This window comes from Sphaerodactylus townsendi, linkage group LG15 (assembly GCF_021028975.2).
Source record: "Sphaerodactylus townsendi isolate TG3544 linkage group LG15, MPM_Stown_v2.3, whole genome shotgun sequence".
Classification (NCBI taxonomy): Eukaryota; Metazoa; Chordata; class Lepidosauria; order Squamata; family Sphaerodactylidae; genus Sphaerodactylus; species Sphaerodactylus townsendi.
This window is the reverse complement of record NC_059439.1, coordinates 31,291,432-31,311,937: the sequence shown is the minus strand read 5'-3', so window position 1 is coordinate 31,311,937 and position 20,506 is coordinate 31,291,432. Positions and strand designations below refer to the sequence as shown.

General features: G+C 63.8%; 1 protein-coding gene across 1 annotated transcript; it reads left to right on the top strand.

Annotated features, from left to right (window-relative positions):
• The first annotated feature begins 1,982 nt into the window (after nucleotides 1-1,982).
• Nucleotides 1,983-13,094, top strand: TBC1D10B (TBC1 domain family member 10B). Its single transcript, XM_048517754.1, has 3 exons — nucleotides 1,983-3,018; nucleotides 12,549-12,648; nucleotides 12,774-13,094. The coding sequence occupies exons 1-3, from the start codon at nucleotides 2,150-2,152 to the stop codon at nucleotides 12,960-12,962; spliced, it is 1,158 nt and encodes a 385-aa protein (XP_048373711.1). The 5' UTR covers nucleotides 1,983-2,149; the 3' UTR covers nucleotides 12,963-13,094.
• Nucleotides 13,095-20,506: the final 7,412 nt, after the last annotated feature.

Genomic DNA, 20,506 nt, shown 5'->3' with positions numbered 1-20,506 from the left:
CCTGGGCACAGGCCCAAGATGGAAGGCGATACTCCCTGTTGGCCTCCAGATGCGCCTCCAGGGCGGGAAGGAAACTGGTTCTGCAAACAATACCCAAAACTCCTCGGCTTCACAGGAGGGATTCCAGTGGTGCATCTTTGCCTACTCATACTGCTGAGGGAAAGCTGCACCTGTTGAATGACTTCCAACCCCAAAGTCATTCAAGGCACAGCAAGCTTGCCACATAATTTGTGTCATGTCGGAGAAGAAGAGTTTGGATATATACCCTGCCTTTCTCTCCTATAAGGAGACGCAGAGGGGCTTACAAACTCCTTTCCCTTCCTCGCCCCACAAGAGACACCTTGTGAAGCTAAGAGAGTTCTGAGAGAACTGTGACTGGCCCAAGGTCACCCAGCAGGCTTCATGTGGAGGAGTGGAGAAACAAATCCAGATCACCAGAGAAGTCTGCCACTCATGTGAAGGAATGGGGAACCAAGCCCAATTCTCCAGATTAGAGTCCACCACTCCTAACCACTACACCACGCTGGCTCATGTTCATCTGTGATTCCCAACCTTTTTTCATTCACGTACCCTTTTGCAACCTACTTCCCTAAAATTGTATTAGGAAACCCATTACATTATTATTATTTTTTTGCATATTCCCAAAGAGCCAGCATGGTGCAGTGGTTAAGAGCAGGTGGATTCTAATCTGGAGAACTGGGTTTGCTTCCCCACTCCTCCACCAGAGTGGTGGAGGCTTATCTGGTGAACCAGATGTACTTTCACACTCTTACATTCCTGCTGAGTGACCTTGGGCTAGTCACAGTTCTCTCAGAACTCTCTCAGCCCCACCAGGTGTCTGTTGTGGGGAGAGGAAAGGAGCTTGTAAGCCACCTTGAGTCTCCTTTCTTCTTCTACTTACTAATATCCTGGGGGCACAGGTTGGGAACCACTGATCTGTGCAGATGGAGCCCCTCCTGCAATGAGAATTGCACAAAACAGATTCAAACGGAATGGAGGGGAGAGGCCGACATTTCCTCCCATTCCAAACTGCCTTTTCCCTCAGTGGAGGAGCAGCTTCTGCCATCCTTCGCCCATTGCAACCTGTGCCAACCTGAGCCAAAGGCATGACAAGAGCGCAAAGGATGATGGGACTTTGGCCAATATCTTCGCAGCGACGGTTGAGACGCAACCCAACTCATCCCTCATTGGGCGCCCACCCTTCCCTTTCCATTGGCCAAAACAGCTAACTGAGATTTCCCCACCCCCTCTCCCCCTCCTCCTAGGTTTATTGGTCTGAACTTGTGGCACTCAAGAGGACCGCCGGAAATGCTTGAATTTGATTGGCAAAACAGGATGTCAACCAGGGACTCAGCTCCATCGGTATTGGCCCATCTGGTTCCTACCCAACTCACCAAAAACGCCTCCACCTATGCGTTTCATTAGTTCAAGAGCACGCCACTCAGAGACGCTCACAACGGTGTCATCTCGGCTGACGTTTACTCCCCGTTGTCCCGCCCGCAAGCATCACGTGCGTCCGTAACACGGAAGGGTTAATTTCCCATCTTTGCCGGTAATTGGAGAATTCTTACAGGTTCTTTCTCCTATAGGTTAAACAAATCTATAAACCCGCCCCTTCGATTCTTCCCTGCGACCACTGTAGGCAAGTCCGTTCCGATTGGCTAAGCTCTCCTCAGGTGAAGAAACCGGATTTTTCAGTTTTGGTCCGCTATCCGTGATTGGCCAACGCTCCTCGCTGGTCCCTCCCTTTTTTCCGGGTTCCTTCTCGCCGCCCTTCCTCTTTTCCACCGCCGTTTCCCATGTTGCGTTATCGATTGGTTGGGCACCGTGTCCTACTCTGTTCCGATTGGAGCCCTCTCCATGAGTCCCCGCCCCCACCCCCGAGGCTCTTGTCTCACTTTTCCCTTTCTCTTCTGCAATTGGCCCGGCTTCCTTTCCTCCTTGGCGCGCATTGGCTGAATGTGGGGCCGCAGAGGCTGGAGATGCGCGCGCAGGCTGGGGTGGTTGCCTCTCATACGGCAGGTCCTTCTACCCGGGCAAGGGGGGGAGGCGCGGGGTTGCTGGATCCCTCCCTTCCCCCCAAGCTGAGGCCTTGGCTGGGGAGCTAGGCTACGTCCCCCCCTGTGGGGGGGAGGGCCCCCCAGTAGTCATGGAGACCAGCTCTGGGGACCCCCCATCACCCCCTCCTCGGTACAACTCTCCCCGCTCCATGCTCCATGCTATGAAGGGGATGGGCTCAGCTCCTATGGCTTCAGTAGAGACTGACGACAGCAGGTCTGGTTCGCCCCTGGCCGCAGCTAACTTGGTCACCGTGGACCCCGTGGAGGCCACCAAGACCGAAGCATCATGCGTCTCCACAGAAACATCCTCCACCGTGATGACCATAGAGATGTCTCTCGTGGCCAGGGACAACGGCGATGCGGCGTCTCTTGACCAGGGTGCTGGTGCTGGAGAGGTAGCCGTGGACGGGATCCCGGCAGCAGATGCGTCTTCTGCGGCGACTCTACCTGGGGTGAAATCTGTGGCGCCCGTGCCCACTGTGGCGACCACCAATGGAATGTCAGCGACATCATCACCTCAGGACAGGATAGAGGAATTACCTGTGACTTTGTTCACAGGGACCAAGATGAAACCCCTGCCGGTCCCACCGACGTCACCAGTGGTGGTCGTGGTGGCGCCTAGCCCGGGCTCGCCGCCGGAAAAGATTTCGCCCACTGGCCCGGGAAGCTCAGAACCTCAGGATCAGCCCTCTTCGCAACCACCTGGATTCCCAACCCAACCAGACCTGGACTCCCAACCCAACCAGGGCACTCCGGCACCCAAGGCTCCACCGGCTTCTGACACCATGAGCTACTTGGAGTCTGTCAGTCTCATGTCAGGCACCATGGAGTCTTTGACTGGCCCTGGATTTGCTGATGACGCTAGCTCTCTGGGTTCAGATTCCGAAATCAACGGCTTGGCGTGCCGTAAGACCGACAGATACGGCTTCCTTGGGGGCAGCCAGTATTCTGAGGCAGTGTAAGTATTGGCATGAAAATGATAGCTGCTCCCCTCTGTACGGGGTGTGAGGGTCCTTTATCTGGGGGCAGATGAGCTGGCTAGATGTTTGCTCCTACCAGGGAAATGGGAATGAAATATTTGAGCTTTCTTTTCTGGGGTGGTGGTAGTGGTTGCATGACTTGTCAGTCTGTAGAGGTAGCATGGGGGATCCATTTCTCAAAGGACCACAAAGCTGGGAAACCCCCGTGGCCAAATTATTACCCTGCCAGGAAGCCTAGGGTATCATCCCCAGGGGCTACATACTTTTATTTTTTGTAAGATGTCACTCTAGTTGGTGTGTGTGTGTGTGTGTTGGACTTTTTGATTTAAATTGATTATAGCTATTGATTGTGAGATCATTTTTTGCTAGGCAACGTGACTTCTTCCCTTTGGACCCCGTTTGGGCATCTTGTACTTCGCATACCAGAAGTTTGTAAAGTTATCGCTAACAAATTGGACCCCCCTCAGTTTCCTCCCAAGCTTCCAAAGATGGAAATGTCTTTCTGTAAAGTCACGGAACTTCCTCAAGTTCTGGAAAGCATGATTCAAGAAGTAGGAATCGCTGACCTCTTGGCTGTTTGGGCGACATCCCCACATGGCTTGGGTCTTCCCGGCCTTAACTGTGACACTTTGGTAGAATCCCCCTGCATGGCCGAGTGACTCATTTCATCATCCGAATACGTCTGGGATCTCATTGCTGTCTGGTCCCCCCCTCCCCCCCCAGCTCTTTTTTCCCCTCTTCATTTTGGCTTGGAGGCTGTCCTCATTGGCCTGAAATCAGAATCGTTTATTTGAATGTATGACTTCACTGGAAGGGTGCTGACTGTTCTTTTGTATTGCTCACTGCGACCAAGAGCTCTTAGGTTTCTTGCAAACTAATCCTGGCCCCAAACTCCTTTGAGGTTTGGGGATGGGTGAGACAATTGGCATTCCCTGCAGTTTTGTAAATCCAGACTGTTATTTTTGTGACTCTTCAAGTGGGTAGATTAGAGTAGAATGTCTCTGTATCTGTTGCTTTACCTCCTGCGTAGAATCATAGAGTTGGGAGGGGCCATACAGACCATCTAGTCCAGTGGTGGCGAACCTATGGCACGGGTGCCAGAGGTGGCACTCAGAGCCCTCTCTTTGGGCATGTGCAAACAGAGTCGCCCCCACTCCCACACACACATCTAGGCTGGCCTGGGCCGCTGGGCTCGATTATTAGCATTAAACCGAAGACCTAGTTTTGGGGAAGCAGTGTAGGTAATCCTGTTAAGCACTGTTAAACCCCATTGATTTTCATGCGAAGAACTAAAACTGGGAGTAAGCTCGGTTGCTGGCAATGGGGCTTGCTTCTGAGTAAACCCTCCTAGGGTCGTGATTCATCTGTTGGAAGAGATGCATGGTTGCTTCAAAGCAAAGCTACCGACTACCACCAAGCTTACTCCTGAGTAACGCGCACCTCGGAGCCAACTGTTTTTTCCTAAACTATAACCTCAGTATTCAGGTTAAATTGCTGTGTTGGCACTTTGCGATAAATAAGTGGAGTATGGGTTGCAGTTTGGGCACTCGGTCTCAAAAAGGTTCACCATCACTGATCTAGTCCAACCCCCTGCTTAATGTAGGACACCTCTAGAGCATAGGTGTCAAACTCAGGCCCTCCAGATGTTCATGGGCTACAGTTCCCAGCAGCCCCTGCTAGCATTACCAATTGGCCCTGCTGGAATGGGATGATGGGAATTGTAGTCCATGAACACCTGGAGGGCCTGAGTTTGACACCTATGGCCTTGAGCATCCCAGACTAGTGTTTGTCCAGCCGCTGCTTAAAGCCTGCCAGTGAGGGAGAGCTCCTCACTTCCCTAGGTAGCTGGTTCCACTGTTGCACAACTTACTGTATTTTTCCCCTACTGTTCAGATGGCATCTTTCTGCCCATGATTTAAACTCAGTATTGCAAGTCCTATCCTCTGCTGCCAACCTGAGCCAGCGTGGTGTTGTGGTTACGAGCAGGTGGAGTCTAATCTGTAGAACCGGGCTTGATTCCCCTCTCCTCCACCTGAGTGGCAGAGGCTTATCTGGTGAAACAGATGTGTTTCCACGCTCCTACATTCCTGCTGGGTGACTCACCTACCTCACAAGGTGTCTGTTGTGGGGAGAGGAAGGGAAAGGCGCTTGTAAGCCACCTTGAGACTCCTTACAGGAGAGAAAGGTGGGGTATAAATCCAAACTCTTCTCTTCTTCTTCCACAGGATCAGCTCCCTGCCGTCTTCTAAGTAAAAAAGTAAAGTTTCCCCTTCAGTCATGTCCGACCCTGGGGTACCACTGCAAGCAGTGATTGTATAGGCAAGCCGTTTTTGTGGGGTACTTTGCCATTGCTTTCCCCGGCTATTCTTTACCCCCTAGCTATGAGCTAGGTACTCATTTACCAACCAAGAAATGGATGGATGGCTGAGTTGTCCATGAGCCAGCTGCCAGGATATCTGACCCACAGCGGGCTTGAACTCCTGACTGTGTGAGTGGCAGTGCAAGCACTTAACCACTACGCCACGCGGCTCCTGTCTTCTAAGTAACAGTCCTTCAAATACTTAAATAGAGCCTTTCCTCACAGGGTTTGGCCATCCAGCCGCTGTTCATCCTTGTTGCTCTCCTCTGCCCATATCCCTTATTAACATCATATAGTCAGTGAAGTTGGCAAGCAGAGAAAAACATGATCACGGAACTTTCTCTCTTGCAAGATGGAACTGGCTGAGGATTAAGGACGACTAGCCTAGAGATCCAGCGTGCTGTGAGATCCAGTGCACTGAGACTGATCTGCTCTTTGGAGTGACGATTGTGTGGCAGCAGATGAGAATGGGTCTTTGCTAGGAATAAGTTTTTTACCTCTGTCAGGGGGCAAAGTACCCCTATTCTTCCACTCCCAGTCACAGAGTCTTAGAATCATAGAGTTGGAAGAGAACCCCAAGGGCCATCAAATCCAACCCCCTGCGATGCAGAAACACACAATCAAAACACTCCTGTCAGATGGCCACCCAGCCTCTGTTTAAAAGCCTCCAGACTCTACCACACTCCGAGGTAGTGCATTCTGCTAAATTTTCCTAGTTTTCCAGGAAATGGCAAGTAGTGTCAGAAACTTCCTGGCTTGCAAGCGCCTGTGACATTCAAACATGGTGTTCTGTCTTGTCCTGCCTCCGTGGATATCTGTGTGTGGAACCACTGTCCCTTGCTAGTCGCTGGAAGCTCAGCGTCGTCTTTTAACTTGCATGGTTGCTTAAGAGCCTCAACTTTTAATGAGCTAAAGGGGGACCTCTGCACTTGACCCCTTCATTGTTGGGGACTTGAGTGCCATTGAAGCCAGCGTGCCTGTCCAGCAAGCGGCACGACTGCACTTGCGATGCTCAGGAATTGGCAGACATCTTTATTCCAACGGATGATCTTGCTCCTTCCCTCCACCCCCAGCCAAATACCCACGTGCTCAAGCCTCCTTAAATCTCTGGACTGCTGGGAATTCGTTAACCTTGTTTGATCCTGACTCTTCCCCCGTCCCGCCCTGTAAGTGATGTAATAATTAAGAATGTCAGAGAGGCTTTGCTGGCTCAGATCTGAAATCTGTAGACACCAGAACTCTGTTTCCCGCAGCGGCCAGTCGGATACCTCAGGGAGTCTCAAAGCCCGGCCGAAGCACAATAGGCAACTCCCATTGTTCACCCTCCACAGCCAGTAATTAATTCCTGTTCTGAACTTGGGAAGTATTTGTGGCAATTGACTGTGGGTAGGCCAATCCCCCATGCATGTGTCTGGTCCATTCTTTAAATCACTTCCAGTGCATTAAGAAGGATATTGACAAGCTGGAACGGGTCCAGAGGAGGGCAACCGAAATGGTCAAAGGTCTGGAATCCATGCCCTACGAGGAGAGACTTAGGGAGCTGGGGATGTTTAGTCTGGAGAAGCGAAGGTTAAGGGGGGACATGATAGCTACCGTGTTTCCCCGAAAATAAGACAGTGTCTTATATTAATTTTTGCTCCCAAAGATGCGCTATGTCTTATTTTCAGGGGATGTCTTATTTTTCTGTGTTCTGTTAGTTGGGCATGCTTCCAAACAAAAACTTTGCTACGTCTTACTTTCGGGGGATGCCTTATATTTCACACTTCAGCAAAACCTCTACTACGTCTTGTTTTCAGGGGATGTCTTATATTTGGGGAAACAGGGTATGTTTAAATATTTGAAGGGATGTCATGTTGGAGAGGGAGCAAGCTTGTTTTCTGCGGCTTCAGAGACTAGGACACGGAGTAATGGATTCAAAGAGCAGGAAAAGAGATTCCACCTAAACATTAGGAAGAACTTTCTGACTGCTCAACGGTGGAATTCATTGCCTTGAAGAGTTGTGGAATCTCCTCCTTCGGAGGTTTTTAAACAGAGGCTGGATGCCCATCTGTCAGGAATGCTTTGATTGTATGTTCCTGCATTGCAGGGGAGTTGGACTTGATGGCCCTTAGGGTCTCTTCCAACTCTATGATTCTAAATATCTTCTTCATGCAGCACATCATTAATTAATGGATCTTGCCACCGCAGGACGGGGTAATGGCCATTCCTGTAATAATTTTAGAAGTAAGGTAGGCACATTCACTCAGGAGAGGTCTATTGACGGTGGTTAGCGAGATGGCTCTTCGTAAGTTTGGAATGAATCATTCCCACTTCTGCCAGCAAAACGCTTTTCGATACCACTGCGTTGGTGCCGACAGCCCTAATCTGTGTCGTCCATTTCATGAATGGAATTTGCTTTCAGTAGCTAATACGGCAAGAACAAATTCTTGGTGGTTTTGCACAGTCTGCTGTATTTGTTCATCCACAGAATAGCTGAGGGTAATAAAGTGTGTTTGTGTTGGGGATTAGGAATTCCCCACCCCCCTTTACTGCTGACTGGGCAGCGGGGCGTGGTAGAACCAACTGTTTGAACATTCTTTGCCTGAAAGGGATTTATTGCCGTTCCGTTCGGCCTGCCTTCTGTCATCTGTCCGCTGCTTATGGAGCCGGAACCCATGAAGAAAACCAGTTGTTGAGAACAGATGATTGCCAAAAAAGATGGTATTCAGGAGGAAACGGAGTTGTGTGTGCTGGTCAGGGAGGACCCAGGTGAATACAGTCCTACCAGGCAGTTGATCCTTTGCCCAGAGGTGGAATCCAGCAGGTTCTCACAGGTTCCCGAGAGTAGGTTACTAATTATTTGTGTGTGCCAAGAGGGGGTTACTAATGGGTGATTTTGCCACATGATTTTTGCCTTAGTTGCGCCCCTCCTTTCAGCAGTAGCGCGCAGAACTTGAAGCAGTCTAGCAGGAGGTGCATCGGCGTGCGTGGCAGCCTGCGCCTGCGTGCATTCGTTTCCTGCCCAAGGGCCAGCGCAGCGACTGTGTCCTTGCCACAGCCCCGCCCAGGAATGCCCCGCTCCCGGAATGCCCGGCCATGCCCCCGTCGTGCCCCACCCAGCTCCATTGGCGCTACACCACTGTTTGAATCCCACCACCATGGGAACCTGTTACTAAAATTTTTGGATCCCACCACTGCCTTTGCCCCATATCTGGTCCCAAGAGAGAGAGAGAACCTCAAATTCCCAGATGCTTTGGCACAGTTCCTGTGATACTTGTCTGCTCCTCTTTCTGCCTCTCCAGCATATCCAACTTCTTGTTTCTTTTCACTCCGACACACGTACCCTGTGTCCCCGAAAATAAGCCCTAGCGTGATTTTTGGGGATTTTTGAAGGATGCTTGAAATATAAGCCCTACTGCAAAAATAAGCCCTCGTTACAGATTCCCCGGCACAGCTGATCTGGTCACGGGGTGGGGGGCAAAATCATGGGGGAAAAAGAAGACATCCCCTGAAAATAAGTCCTAACGCATCTTTTGGAGCAAAAATTAATATAAGACCCTGTCTTATTTTTGGGAAAACACGGTATCTCTCCTCCCTGCTGCTAAGGAGATCGCTGGCTCGGCCAGGCCCTGCTGTGCCCTTGACCAAACCCCATTCCTTGACATTCAGGATCAAGGAGATGCCTACAACCCTTAAGAAACATTCCTGTTCTATTTATCATGGAAGACAGGCCGATCTACTGATCAGAGGTCAAGCCCCACAGCACTTTGCATTTCTCTTTCTCCCCCACTTTCTCCCAGTATCTCAGCAGTGGTTAAAATGTGCCAGACCTAGTTTGCTTTAGACCAGTGGTTCTCAACCTTCCTAATGCCAGGACCTTTTAATACAGTTCCTCATGTTGTGCTGGCCCCCAACCCTAACATTTATCCATTTTACAGATAGAGAACACTGATACAGAGAGTCTTAGGTGACCCCTGTGAAAGGGTCATTCGACCCCCAAAGGGGTTGCGACCCACAAGTTGAGAACCACTGCTTTAGGCTATGGAATGTTTATTACGAGGGGGGTGTCTACACAGTGATCCTCATGGCTGTAGACTTTGATCCACTGCTGGACTGGTGGGTTTTGGCAAGGGAAGGCCAAGGTTCAGTTCAAGCCTTGCTCCTCTATTGGATGGGGAAGTGGTTAAAGAGCCGGCACAGTGTAGTGGCTGAAATGTTGGATGCAGATCTGGGAGATCCAGGTGTGAATCCTCAGCCAGCGTGGTGTAGTGGTTAAGAGCAGGTGCAGTCTAACCTGGAGAACCGGGTTTGATCCCCCGCTCTGCCACTTGAGCTGCGGAGACTTATCTGGGGAACCAGATTAGCCCGTGCACTCCCACACATGCCAGCTGAGTGACCTTGGGCTAGCCACAGTTCTTCGGAGCTCTCTCAGCCCCACCCACCTCACAGGGTGTTTGTTTGGGGGGGGGGAGGGAAAGAAGCTTGTTAGCCCCTTTAATTCTCCTTACAGGAGGGAAAGAGGAGAGTATCAATCCAAACTCTTCCTCTTTTTCTTGATTTTAATAATGTTTCTCATATGTTATGATTTCATCATGTCGGGCTTTTTGAACCACCTCAGCACGTAAACCTTTCCAAGTAAATAAACGTGACGCAAAAGCATTGCTCAAATGAAGGGCTCTGGCTGTCTTTTCCAGGAAATGGCAAAGCCATTTCTTCTCTTTGAGCAAGATGGGGCCTAGTAGTGTTCTTTGGAAGAAGGGCATGGTGCTCTTGGGAGAGCCAACCGCATACTTCCTCTCCTAGGCCTAGCTGTGGAAAAGAAATACTCCCACAGCCCATAAACAGCAGCCTCCTTCTTCCCTGATTTTTCTTCCTTCCTTGGCGCTTTTCTCCCCCCAATAAAGCTGCCCCACAACTTCCTGTTTGGCAAGCCCCACTTCCTGTTTCTTGTCACATTTCTGTTAAAAGCCTCGCCCAACGCTCTCTGTGCAATCACGTTCCTCCGGGCTTCTTGACTGAAGCTGATGTGGGACGTGTGAAGCTGTACATCTTTCACATTCCCCCCCACGAGAACGGCTGGCTGAATTTCCTTTGCTTGTTCCCACATACTACTTGTGACTCAGCTACTCCTGAGTCGAAGCTAAGTGAGCAGTGCTTCAGTTAAATTCGGCCCCCTTCTCTTTAGTTCGGTCATCCTGTTGGCTCACCTTGGTGGGTTTTGGAAGCTGGGTGTCTTGAAATTGCGGCGTTTGTGCCTATGACCCCAGTCGCAAAAGCCAGCGAGCGTAGCGGTCAGAATGGGTGGCGAGAAGTCACAAACCTTCTGATGCAAGGACCTTTTCGGGAACACTGTCTGAAGAAGATCACAGGAGACCAGTGTGATATTTGTTCCACGTGGTATTCGTTCCTCCTTTCTGTTTGAGGCCGCAAGGCAGAGGCATATCTAGGGACAATGTAGCCCGGTGCAAAAACTGAGTTTTCCGCACACACCCCTCCTTTGGGTGGCCGCCCTCCCCTACCACAACCAAACAACTTTTTTTGCACCAGGTCTTGAAGTCAGTGAATGGACCCAGGGAAAAGAAGGAGGGCGTGATTAAATGTCCGCAGCCCGGGGACATTTGACCCCATATATCCCCCTGGGCCAGTGGTGGCGAACCTTTGGCACTCCAGATGTTATGGACTGCAATTCCCATCAACCCCTGCCAGCATGGCCAATTGGCCATGCTGGCAGGGGCTGATGGGAATTGTAGTCCACAACATCTGGAGTGCCAAAGGTTCGCCACCATGACCCTGGGCGGTACGCCCCTGCTGCAAGGCAAGAGCAGAGTTTTGCCAATATTCCATATACTGCAAAGTAAGTGTATACATCTCGTTGAGGAAAATGGATGTTTAAAGCAATTATATCTTGGGCAGCTGGCTCCGGGAGGGACAGTGGCTCCTTTGCTAGAATCTCTTGCACCTCTGATAAATACGGGGAGAAACTTTGCTGTAAGAGGACGTCTCTTAAAGCAAGACTGTCCCATGGCCCACAGCTCCTTTGCTCCACACACCCACCCTGCAGAGCAGGGCTGAATAATTCTTGTGCCCACACCCCAGTGACATCTTAGAAGGCAGGCTGAAAAGGTCCCAGGGAAGCAGAAGTTCAGGGCACTGCATATTCTCTTGCCGTGAATAGCAGACACAGCATAAATGAAGCCAAGTAAACTAGTGTATATACATTTCGTACAGTGGTGGGATCCAAAAATTTTAGTAACAGGTTCCCATGGTGGTGGGATTCAAACTGTGGCGTAGCGCCAATGGGGCTGGGCTGGGCATTCCGGGGGCGGGGCATTCCTGGGCGGGGCTATGGCAAGGATGCAGCCGCTGCGCCGGTCCTTGGGCGGGAAACGAATGCACGCAGGCGCAGGCTGCCACGCATGCCGGTGCACCTCCTGCTAGACTGCTTCAAGTTCTGTGCGCTACTGCTGAGAGGAGGGGCGCAACTAAGGCAAAAATCATGTGGCAAAATCACCAATTGGTAACCCCTTCTCGGCACACACAAATAATTAGTAACCTACTCTCGGGAACCTGTGAGAACCTGCTGGATCCCACCTCTGATTTCGTACATTCCTCATATGGATGTTCAGCTTGGGATAAAGCAGAGATCAAGAAGGATATTGACAAGCTGGAACGGGTCCAGAGGAGGGCAACCAAAAGGTCTTGAACCCATGCCCTACGAAGAGAGGGAGCTGGGGATGTTCAGTTTGGCGAAGAGAAGGTTAAGAGGTGACATGATAGCCATGTTTAGATATCTGAAGGGATGTCGTGTCGAAGATGGAGCAAGCTTGTTTTCTTCTGCTCCACAGTCTAGGACCAGGAGTAATGGGTTCATGGTGAAGGAAAAGAGACTCCACCTAGACATCAGGAAAAAAAACTCTTAACAGTAAGGGCTGTTTGACAGGGGAATGCACAACCTCGGAGTGTGGCGGAGTCTCCTTCTTTGGAGGTTTCGAAAGAGAGGCTGGGTGGCCATCTGTCAGGAGTGCTTTGATCGTGTGTTCCTGCATTGTAGAGGGTTGGACTTGATGGCCCTTGGGGTCTCTTCCAACTCTGTGATTCTGGGATTCTAGAGCTCATAATCCTCCTCTTCCTAGCTCAGTATGTCCTCCTTCGCTCCCTTTCTCTCTGCAGTCAGAGCACCATCCCTCTGGATGTGGGCAGACAACGGGAAATGAAGTGGGTGGACATGCTTTCCCGCTGGGACAAATGGCTGTCGCGCAGATTCCAGAAGGTGAGCAGAGTTCTCTACTTGCATTCCTGGAGGCTGGGAGGAAAGATCCCAGCTGGTTTTCTGATCATCTGGCCTACTAAATTGGCTTGTTGCGTTTATTGAATCACTTTTCCGTCTCTTTGTAGGTGAAATTGCGTTGCCGGAAGGGGATTCCTTCTTCCCTCCGCGGCAAAGCCTGGCAGCTTCTCTCAAACAGCAAGGAACTCCTGGATCAAAATCCGGGAAAATATGAGGTATTTTGGAACGTCTTTTTGGTTTTTTGTTTGGTTTTTTTGAACTATCATACAAGAGATGCTATATTTCGGAAAAGGTAGTGGTTTATTGTGTAGCTAATGTGTGTTTTAGCGTAATTTTAGATTTGTTGTATGTACTGTGCAATTTTGATGTTTGGTTTCTGTTGTGAGCCGCTCTGAGCCTATGTGGGAGAGCAGCATATAAATTTGAATGAATGAATGAATGAATGAATGAATGAATGAATGAATGAATGAATGAATGAATGAATGAATGAATGAATGAATGAATGAATGAATGAATGAAATGTTAACATCATGATAAAACTTTTTTGGGGGGAAATAAATTTTGGGAAAAATTGAAATAGGTGCGATGCTCAGTTACTTGTTAAGCTTAGACTCATTTTACTGTTTTAGAATTCATCATTTGGCGAACCAAGGAAATCGTACTGTTTCGCACATTTATTAAAATTAGAACCATAAATGCTGTTGTTTTCTATAAGCAAAAAATATGAGTTCCTTTCAACACCAGCGAGAGAGAGAGCTTCATAAGGCAGCACTGTTTGCTGCTTTAGCACATGCACCTTCGCTTTTGGCATCTGAGAGGCTGGAAAAAATAAAAGTTCGAAATAGAGAACACAGGTTTTGCAATAAACAAGGTGCCCATTGGACAGGAGACTCTTGTAGTTACTGTAAGGGCTGTCAGCACTTTTGGATGCTGACTTAAACTTAATACAGTATTAAGTAGTTCAGTGTTATAGTCAACTTATACATCATTGCTTACTAACTGTGGACAAAATGGCGTAATGGCGAGTGCCATCAAGTCGCAGATTATGGCAGGGGTGTCATGCTCGTGGTCCCCCAGATGTTCATAAACTACAATTCCCATCAGTCCCTCCCAACATGAGCATTGGCTATACTGGCAAGGGGTGATGGGAATTTAGTTCATGAACATCTGGAGGGCCGCGAGCTTGACACCTGTGATCTATGGTAACCCCATAGGGCAGGGGTGGCCAACCTATGGCGCTCCAGATGTTCATGGACTACAGTTCCCATCAGTCCCTGTGGGGGGGGGGGGGGGGGGGGGGGGGGGGGGGAGGGGGGGGGGGGGGGAAAGGGGGGGGGGGGGGGGGGGTGGGGGGGGGGGGGGGGGGGGCAAGGGGGGGGGGGGGGGTGGGGGGGGGTGGGGAAGGGGGTGGGGGGGGGTGGGGGGGGGGGGGGGGGGGGGGGGGGGGGGGGGGGGGGGGGGGGGGGTGGGGGGGGGGGGGGGTGGGGGGGGGGGGGGGTGGGGGGGGGGGGGGGTGGGGGGGGGGGGGGGTGGGGGGGGGGGGGGGTGGGGGGGGGGGGGGGTGGGGGGGGGGGGGGGTGGGGGGGGGGGGGGGTGGGGGGGGGGGGGGGTGGGGGGGGGGGGGGGTGGGGGGGGGGGGGGGTGGGGGGGGGGGGGGGTGGGGGGGGGGGGGGGTGGGGGGGGGGGGGGGTGGGGGGGGGGGGGGGTGGGGGGGGGGGGGGGTGGGGGGGGGGGGGGGTGGGGGGGGGGGGGGGTGGGGGGGGGGGGGGGTGGGGGGGGGGGGGGGTGGGGGGGGGGGGGGGTGGGGGGGGGGGGGGGTGGGGGGGGGGGGGGGTGGGGGGGGGGGGGGGTGGGGGGGGGGGGGGGTGGGGGGGGGGGGGGGTGGGGGGGGGGGGGGGTGGGGGGGGGGGGGGGTGGGGGGGGGGGGGGGTGGGGGGGGGGGGGGGTGGGGGGGGGGGGGGGTGGGGGGGGGGGGGGGTGGGGGGGGGGGGGGGTGGGGGGGGGGGGGGGTGGGGGGGGGGGGGGGTGGGGGGGGGGGGGGGTGGGGGGGGGGGGGGGTGGGGGGGGGGGGGGGTGGGGGGGGGGGGGGGTGGGGGGGGGGGGGGGTGGGGGGGGGGGGGGGTGGGGGGGGGGGGGGGTGGGGGGGGGGGGGGGTGGGGGGGGGGGGGGGTGGGGGGGGGGGGGGGTGGGGGGGGGGGGGGGTGGGGGGGGGGGGGGGTGGGGGGGGGGGGGGGTGGGGGGGGGGGGGGGTGGGGGGGGGGGGGGGTGGGGGGGGGGGGGGGTGGGGGGGGGGGGGGGTGGGGGGGGGGGGGGGTGGGGGGGGGGGGGGGTGGGGGGGGGGGGGGGTGGGGGGGGGGGGGGGTGGGGGGGGGGGGGGGTGGGGGGGGGGGGGGGTGGGGGGGGGGGGGGGTGGGGGGGGGGGGGGGTGGGGGGGGGGGGGGGTGGGGGGGGGGGGGGGTGGGGGGGGGGGGGGGTGGGGGGGGGGGGGGGTGGGGGGGGGGGGGGGTGGGGGGGGGGGGGGGTGGGGGGGGGGGGGGGTGGGGGGGGGGGGGGGTGGGGGGGGGGGGGGGTGGGGGGGGGGGGGGGTGGGGGGGGGGGGGGGTGGGGGGGGGGGGGGGTGGGGGGGGGGGGGGGTGGGGGGGGGGGGGGGTGGGGGGGGGGGGGGGTGGGGGGGGGGGGGGGTGGGGGGGGGGGGGGGTGGGGGGGGGGGGGGGTGGGGGGGGGGGGGGGTGGGGGGGGGGGGGGGTGGGGGGGGGGGGGGGTGGGGGGGGGGGGGGGTGGGGGGGGGGGGGGGTGGGGGGGGGGGGGGGTGGGGGGGGGGGGGGGTGGGGGGGGGGGGGGGTGGGGGGGGGGGGGGGTGGGGGGGGGGGGGGGTGGGGGGGGGGGGGGGTGGGGGGGGGGGGGGGTGGGGGGGGGGGGGGGTGGGGGGGGGGGGGGGTGGGGGGGGGGGGGGGTGGGGGGGGGGGGGGGTGGGGGGGGGGGGGGGTGGGGGGGGGGGGGGGTGGGGGGGGGGGGGGGTGGGGGGGGGGGGGGGTGGGGGGGGGGGGGGGTGGGGGGGGGGGGGGGTGGGGGGGGGGGGGGGTGGGGGGGGGGGGGGGTGGGGGGGGGGGGGGGTGGGGGGGGGGGGGGGTGGGGGGGGGGGGGGGTGGGGGGGGGGGGGGGTGGGGGGGGGGGGGGGTGGGGGGGGGGGGGGGTGGGGGGGGGGGGGGGTGGGGGGGGGGGGGGGTGGGGGGGGGGGGGGGTGGGGGGGGGGGGGGGTGGGGGGGGGGGGGGGTGGGGGGGGGGGGGGGTGGGGGGGGGGGGGGGTGGGGGGGGGGGGGGGTGGGGGGGGGGGGGGGTGGGGGGGGGGGGGGGTGGGGGGGGGGGGGGGTGGGGGGGGGGGGGGGTGGGGGGGGGGGGGGGTGGGGGGGGGGGGGGGTGGGGGGGGGGGGGGGTGGGGGGGGGGGGGGGTGGGGGGGGGGGGGGGTGGGGGGGGGGGGGGGTGGGGGGGGGGGGGGGTGGGGGGGGGGGGGGGTGGGGGGGGGGGGGGGTGGGGGGGGGGGGGGGTGGGGGGGGGGGGGGGTGGGGGGGGGGGGGGGTGGGGGGGGGGGGGGGTGGGGGGGGGGGGGGGTGGGGGGGGGGGGGGGTGGGGGGGGGGGGGGGTGGGGGGGGGGGGGGGTGGGGGGGGGGGGGGGTGGGGGGGGGGGGGGGTGGGGGGGGGGGGGGGTGGGGGGGGGGGGGGGTGGGGGGGGGGGGGGGTGGGGGGGGGGGGGGGTGGGGGGGGGGGGGGGTGGGGGGGGGGGGGGGTGGGGGGGGGGGGGGGTGGGGGGGGGGGGGGGTGGGGGGGGGGGGGGGTGGGGGGGGGGGGGGGTGGGGGGGGGGGGGGGTGGGGGGGGGGGGGGGTGGGGGGGGGGGGGGGTGGGGGGGGGGGGGGGTGGGGGGGGGGGGGGGTGGGGGGGGGGGGGGGTGGGGGGGGGGGGGGGTGGGGGGGGGGGGGGGTGGGGGGGGGGGGGGGTGGGGGGGGGGGGGGGTGGGGGGGGGGGGGGGTGGGGGGGGGGGGGGGTGGGGGGGGGGGGGGGTGGGGGGGGGGGGGGGTGGGGGGGGGGGGGGGTGGGGGGGGGGGGGGGTGGGGGGGGGGGGGGGTGGGGGGGGGGGGGGGTGGGGGGGGGGGGGGGTGGGGGGGGGGGGGGGTGGGGGGGGGGGGGGGTGGGGGGGGGGGGGGGTGGGGGGGGGGGGGGGTGGGGGGGGGGGGGGGTGGGGGGGGGGGGGGGTGGGGGGGGGGGGGGGTGGGGGGGGGGGGGGGTGGGGGGGGGGGGGGGTGGGGGGGGGGGGGGGTGGGGGGGGGGGGGGGTGGGGGGGGGGGGGGGTGGGGGGGGGGGGGGGTGGGGGGGGGGGGGGGTGGGGGGGGGGGGGGGTGGGGGGGGGGGGGGGTGGGGGGGGGGGGGGGTGGGGGGGGGGGGGGGTGGGGGGGGGGGGGGGTGGGGGGGGGGGGGGGTGGGGGGGGGGGGGGGTGGGGGGGGGGGGGGGTGGGGGGGGGGGGGGGTGGGGGGGGGGGGGGGTGGGGGGGGGGGGGGGTGGGGGGGGGGGGGGGTGGGGGGGGGGGGGGGTGGGGGGGGGGGGGGGTGGGGGGGGGGGGGGGTGGGGGGGGGGGGGGGTGGGGGGGGGGGGGGGTGGGGGGGGGGGGGGGTGGGGGGGGGGGGGGGTGGGGGGGGGGGGGGGTGGGGGGGGGGGGGGGTGGGGGGGGGGGGGGGTGGGGGGGGGGGGGGGTGGGGGGGGGGGGGGGTGGGGGGGGGGGGGGGTGGGGGGGGGGGGGGGTGGGGGGGGGGGGGGGTGGGGGGGGGGGGGGGTGGGGGGGGGGGGGGGTGGGGGGGGGGGGGGGTGGGGGGGGGGGGGGGTGGGGGGGGGGGGGGGTGGGGGGGGGGGGGGGTGGGGGGGGGGGGGGGTGGGGGGGGGGGGGGGTGGGGGGGGGGGGGGGTGGGGGGGGGGGGGGGTGGGGGGGGGGGGGGGTGGGGGGGGGGGGGGGTGGGGGGGGGGGGGGGTGGGGGGGGGGGGGGGTGGGGGGGGGGGGGGGTGGGGGGGGGGGGGGGTGGGGGGGGGGGGGGGTGGGGGGGGGGGGGGGTGGGGGGGGGGGGGGGTGGGGGGGGGGGGGGGTGGGGGGGGGGGGGGGTGGGGGGGGGGGGGGGTGGGGGGGGGGGGGGGTGGGGGGGGGGGGGGGTGGGGGGGGGGGGGGGTGGGGGGGGGGGGGGGTGGGGGGGGGGGGGGGTGGGGGGGGGGGGGGGTGGGGGGGGGGGGGGGTGGGGGGGGGGGGGGGTGGGGGGGGGGGGGGGTGGGGGGGGGGGGGGGTGGGGGGGGGGGGGGGTGGGGGGGGGGGGGGGTGGGGGGGGGGGGGGGTGGGGGGGGGGGGGGGTGGGGGGGGGGGGGGGTGGGGGGGGGGGGGGGTGGGGGGGGGGGGGGGTGGGGGGGGGGGGGGGTGGGGGGGGGGGGGGGTGGGGGGGGGGGGGGGTGGGGGGGGGGGGGGGTGGGGGGGGGGGGGGGTGGGGGGGGGGGGGGGTGGGGGGGGGGGGGGGTGGGGGGGGGGGGGGGTGGGGGGGGGGGGGGGTGGGGGGGGGGGGGGGTGGGGGGGGGGGGGGGTGGGGGGGGGGGGGGGTGGGGGGGGGGGGGGGTGGGGGGGGGGGGGGGTGGGGGGGGGGGGGGGTGGGGGGGGGGGGGGGTGGGGGGGGGGGGGGGTGGGGGGGGGGGGGGGTGGGGGGGGGGGGGGGTGGGGGGGGGGGGGGGTGGGGGGGGGGGGGGGTGGGGGGGGGGGGGGGTGGGGGGGGGGGGGGGTGGGGGGGGGGGGGGGTGGGGGGGGGGGGGGGTGGGGGGGGGGGGGGGTGGGGGGGGGGGGGGGTGGGGGGGGGGGGGGGTGGGGGGGGGGGGGGGTGGGGGGGGGGGGGGGTGGGGGGGGGGGGGGGTGGGGGGGGGGGGGGGTGGGGGGGGGGGGGGGTGGGGGGGGGGGGGGGTGGGGGGGGGGGGGGGTGGGGGGGGGGGGGGGTGGGGGGGGGGGGGGGTGGGGGGGGGGGGGGGTGGGGGGGGGGGGGGGTGGGGGGGGGGGGGGGTGGGGGGGGGGGGGGGTGGGGGGGGGGGGGGGTGGGGGGGGGGGGGGGTGGGGGGGGGGGGGGGTGGGGGGGGGGGGGGGTGGGGGGGGGGGGGGGTGGGGGGGGGGGGGGGTGGGGGGGGGGGGGGGTGGGGGGGGGGGGGGGTGGGGGGGGGGGGGGGTGGGGGGGGGGGGGGGTGGGGGGGGGGGGGGGTGGGGGGGGGGGGGGGTGGGGGGGGGGGGGGGTGGGGGGGGGGGGGGGTGGGGGGGGGGGGGGGTGGGGGGGGGGGGGGGTGGGGGGGGGGGGGGGTGGGGGGGGGGGGGGGTGGGGGGGGGGGGGGGTGGGGGGGGGGGGGGGTGGGGGGGGGGGGGGGTGGGGGGGGGGGGGGGTGGGGGGGGGGGGGGGTGGGGGGGGGGGGGGGTGGGGGGGGGGGGGGGTGGGGGGGGGGGGGGGTGGGGGGGGGGGGGGGTGGGGGGGGGGGGGGGTGGGGGGGGGGGGGGGTGGGGGGGGGGGGGGGTGGGGGGGGGGGGGGGTGGGGGGGGGGGGGGGTGGGGGGGGGGGGGGGTGGGGGGGGGGGGGGGTGGGGGGGGGGGGGGGTGGGGGGGGGGGGGGGTGGGGGGGGGGGGGGGTGGGGGGGGGGGGGGGTGGGGGGGGGGGGGGGTGGGGGGGGGGGGGGGTGGGGGGGGGGGGGGGTGGGGGGGGGGGGGGGTGGGGGGGGGGGGGGGTGGGGGGGGGGGGGGGTGGGGGGGGGGGGGGGTGGGGGGGGGGGGGGGTGGGGGGGGGGGGGGGTGGGGGGGGGGGGGGGTGGGGGGGGGGGGGGGTGGGGGGGGGGGGGGGTGGGGGGGGGGGGGGGTGGGGGGGGGGGGGGGTGGGGGGGGGGGGGGGTGGGGGGGGGGGGGGGTGGGGGGGGGGGGGGGTGGGGGGGGGGGGGGGTGGGGGGGGGGGGGGGTGGGGGGGGGGGGGGGTGGGGGGGGGGGGGGGTGGGGGGGGGGGGGGGTGGGGGGGGGGGGGGGTGGGGGGGGGGGGGGGTGGGGGGGGGGGGGGGTGGGGGGGGGGGGGGGTGGGGGGGGGGGGGGGTGGGGGGGGGGGGGGGTGGGGGGGGGGGGGGGTGGGGGGGGGGGGGGGTGGGGGGGGGGGGGGGTGGGGGGGGGGGGGGGTGGGGGGGGGGGGGGGTGGGGGGGGGGGGGGGTGGGGGGGGGGGGGGGTGGGGGGGGGGGGGGGTGGGGGGGGGGGGGGGTGGGGGGGGGGGGGGGTGGGGGGGGGGGGGGGTGGGGGGGGGGGGGGGTGGGGGGGGGGGGGGGTGGGGGGGGGGGGGGGTGGGGGGGGGGGGGGGTGGGGGGGGGGGGGGGTGGGGGGGGGGGGGGGTGGGGGGGGGGGGGGGTGGGGGGGGGGGGGGGTGGGGGGGGGGGGGGGTGGGGGGGGGGGGGGGTGGGGGGGGGGGGGGGTGGGGGGGGGGGGGGGTGGGGGGGGGGGGGGGTGGGGGGGGGGGGGGGTGGGGGGGGGGGGGGGTGGGGGGGGGGGGGGGTGGGGGGGGGGGGGGGTGGGGGGGGGGGGGGGTGGGGGGGGGGGGGGGTGGGGGGGGGGGGGGGTGGGGGGGGGGGGGGGTGGGGGGGGGGGGGGGTGGGGGGGGGGGGGGGTGGGGGGGGGGGGGGGTGGGGGGGGGGGGGGGTGGGGGGGGGGGGGGGTGGGGGGGGGGGGGGGTGGGGGGGGGGGGGGGTGGGGGGGGGGGGGGGTGGGGGGGGGGGGGGGTGGGGGGGGGGGGGGGTGGGGGGGGGGGGGGGTGGGGG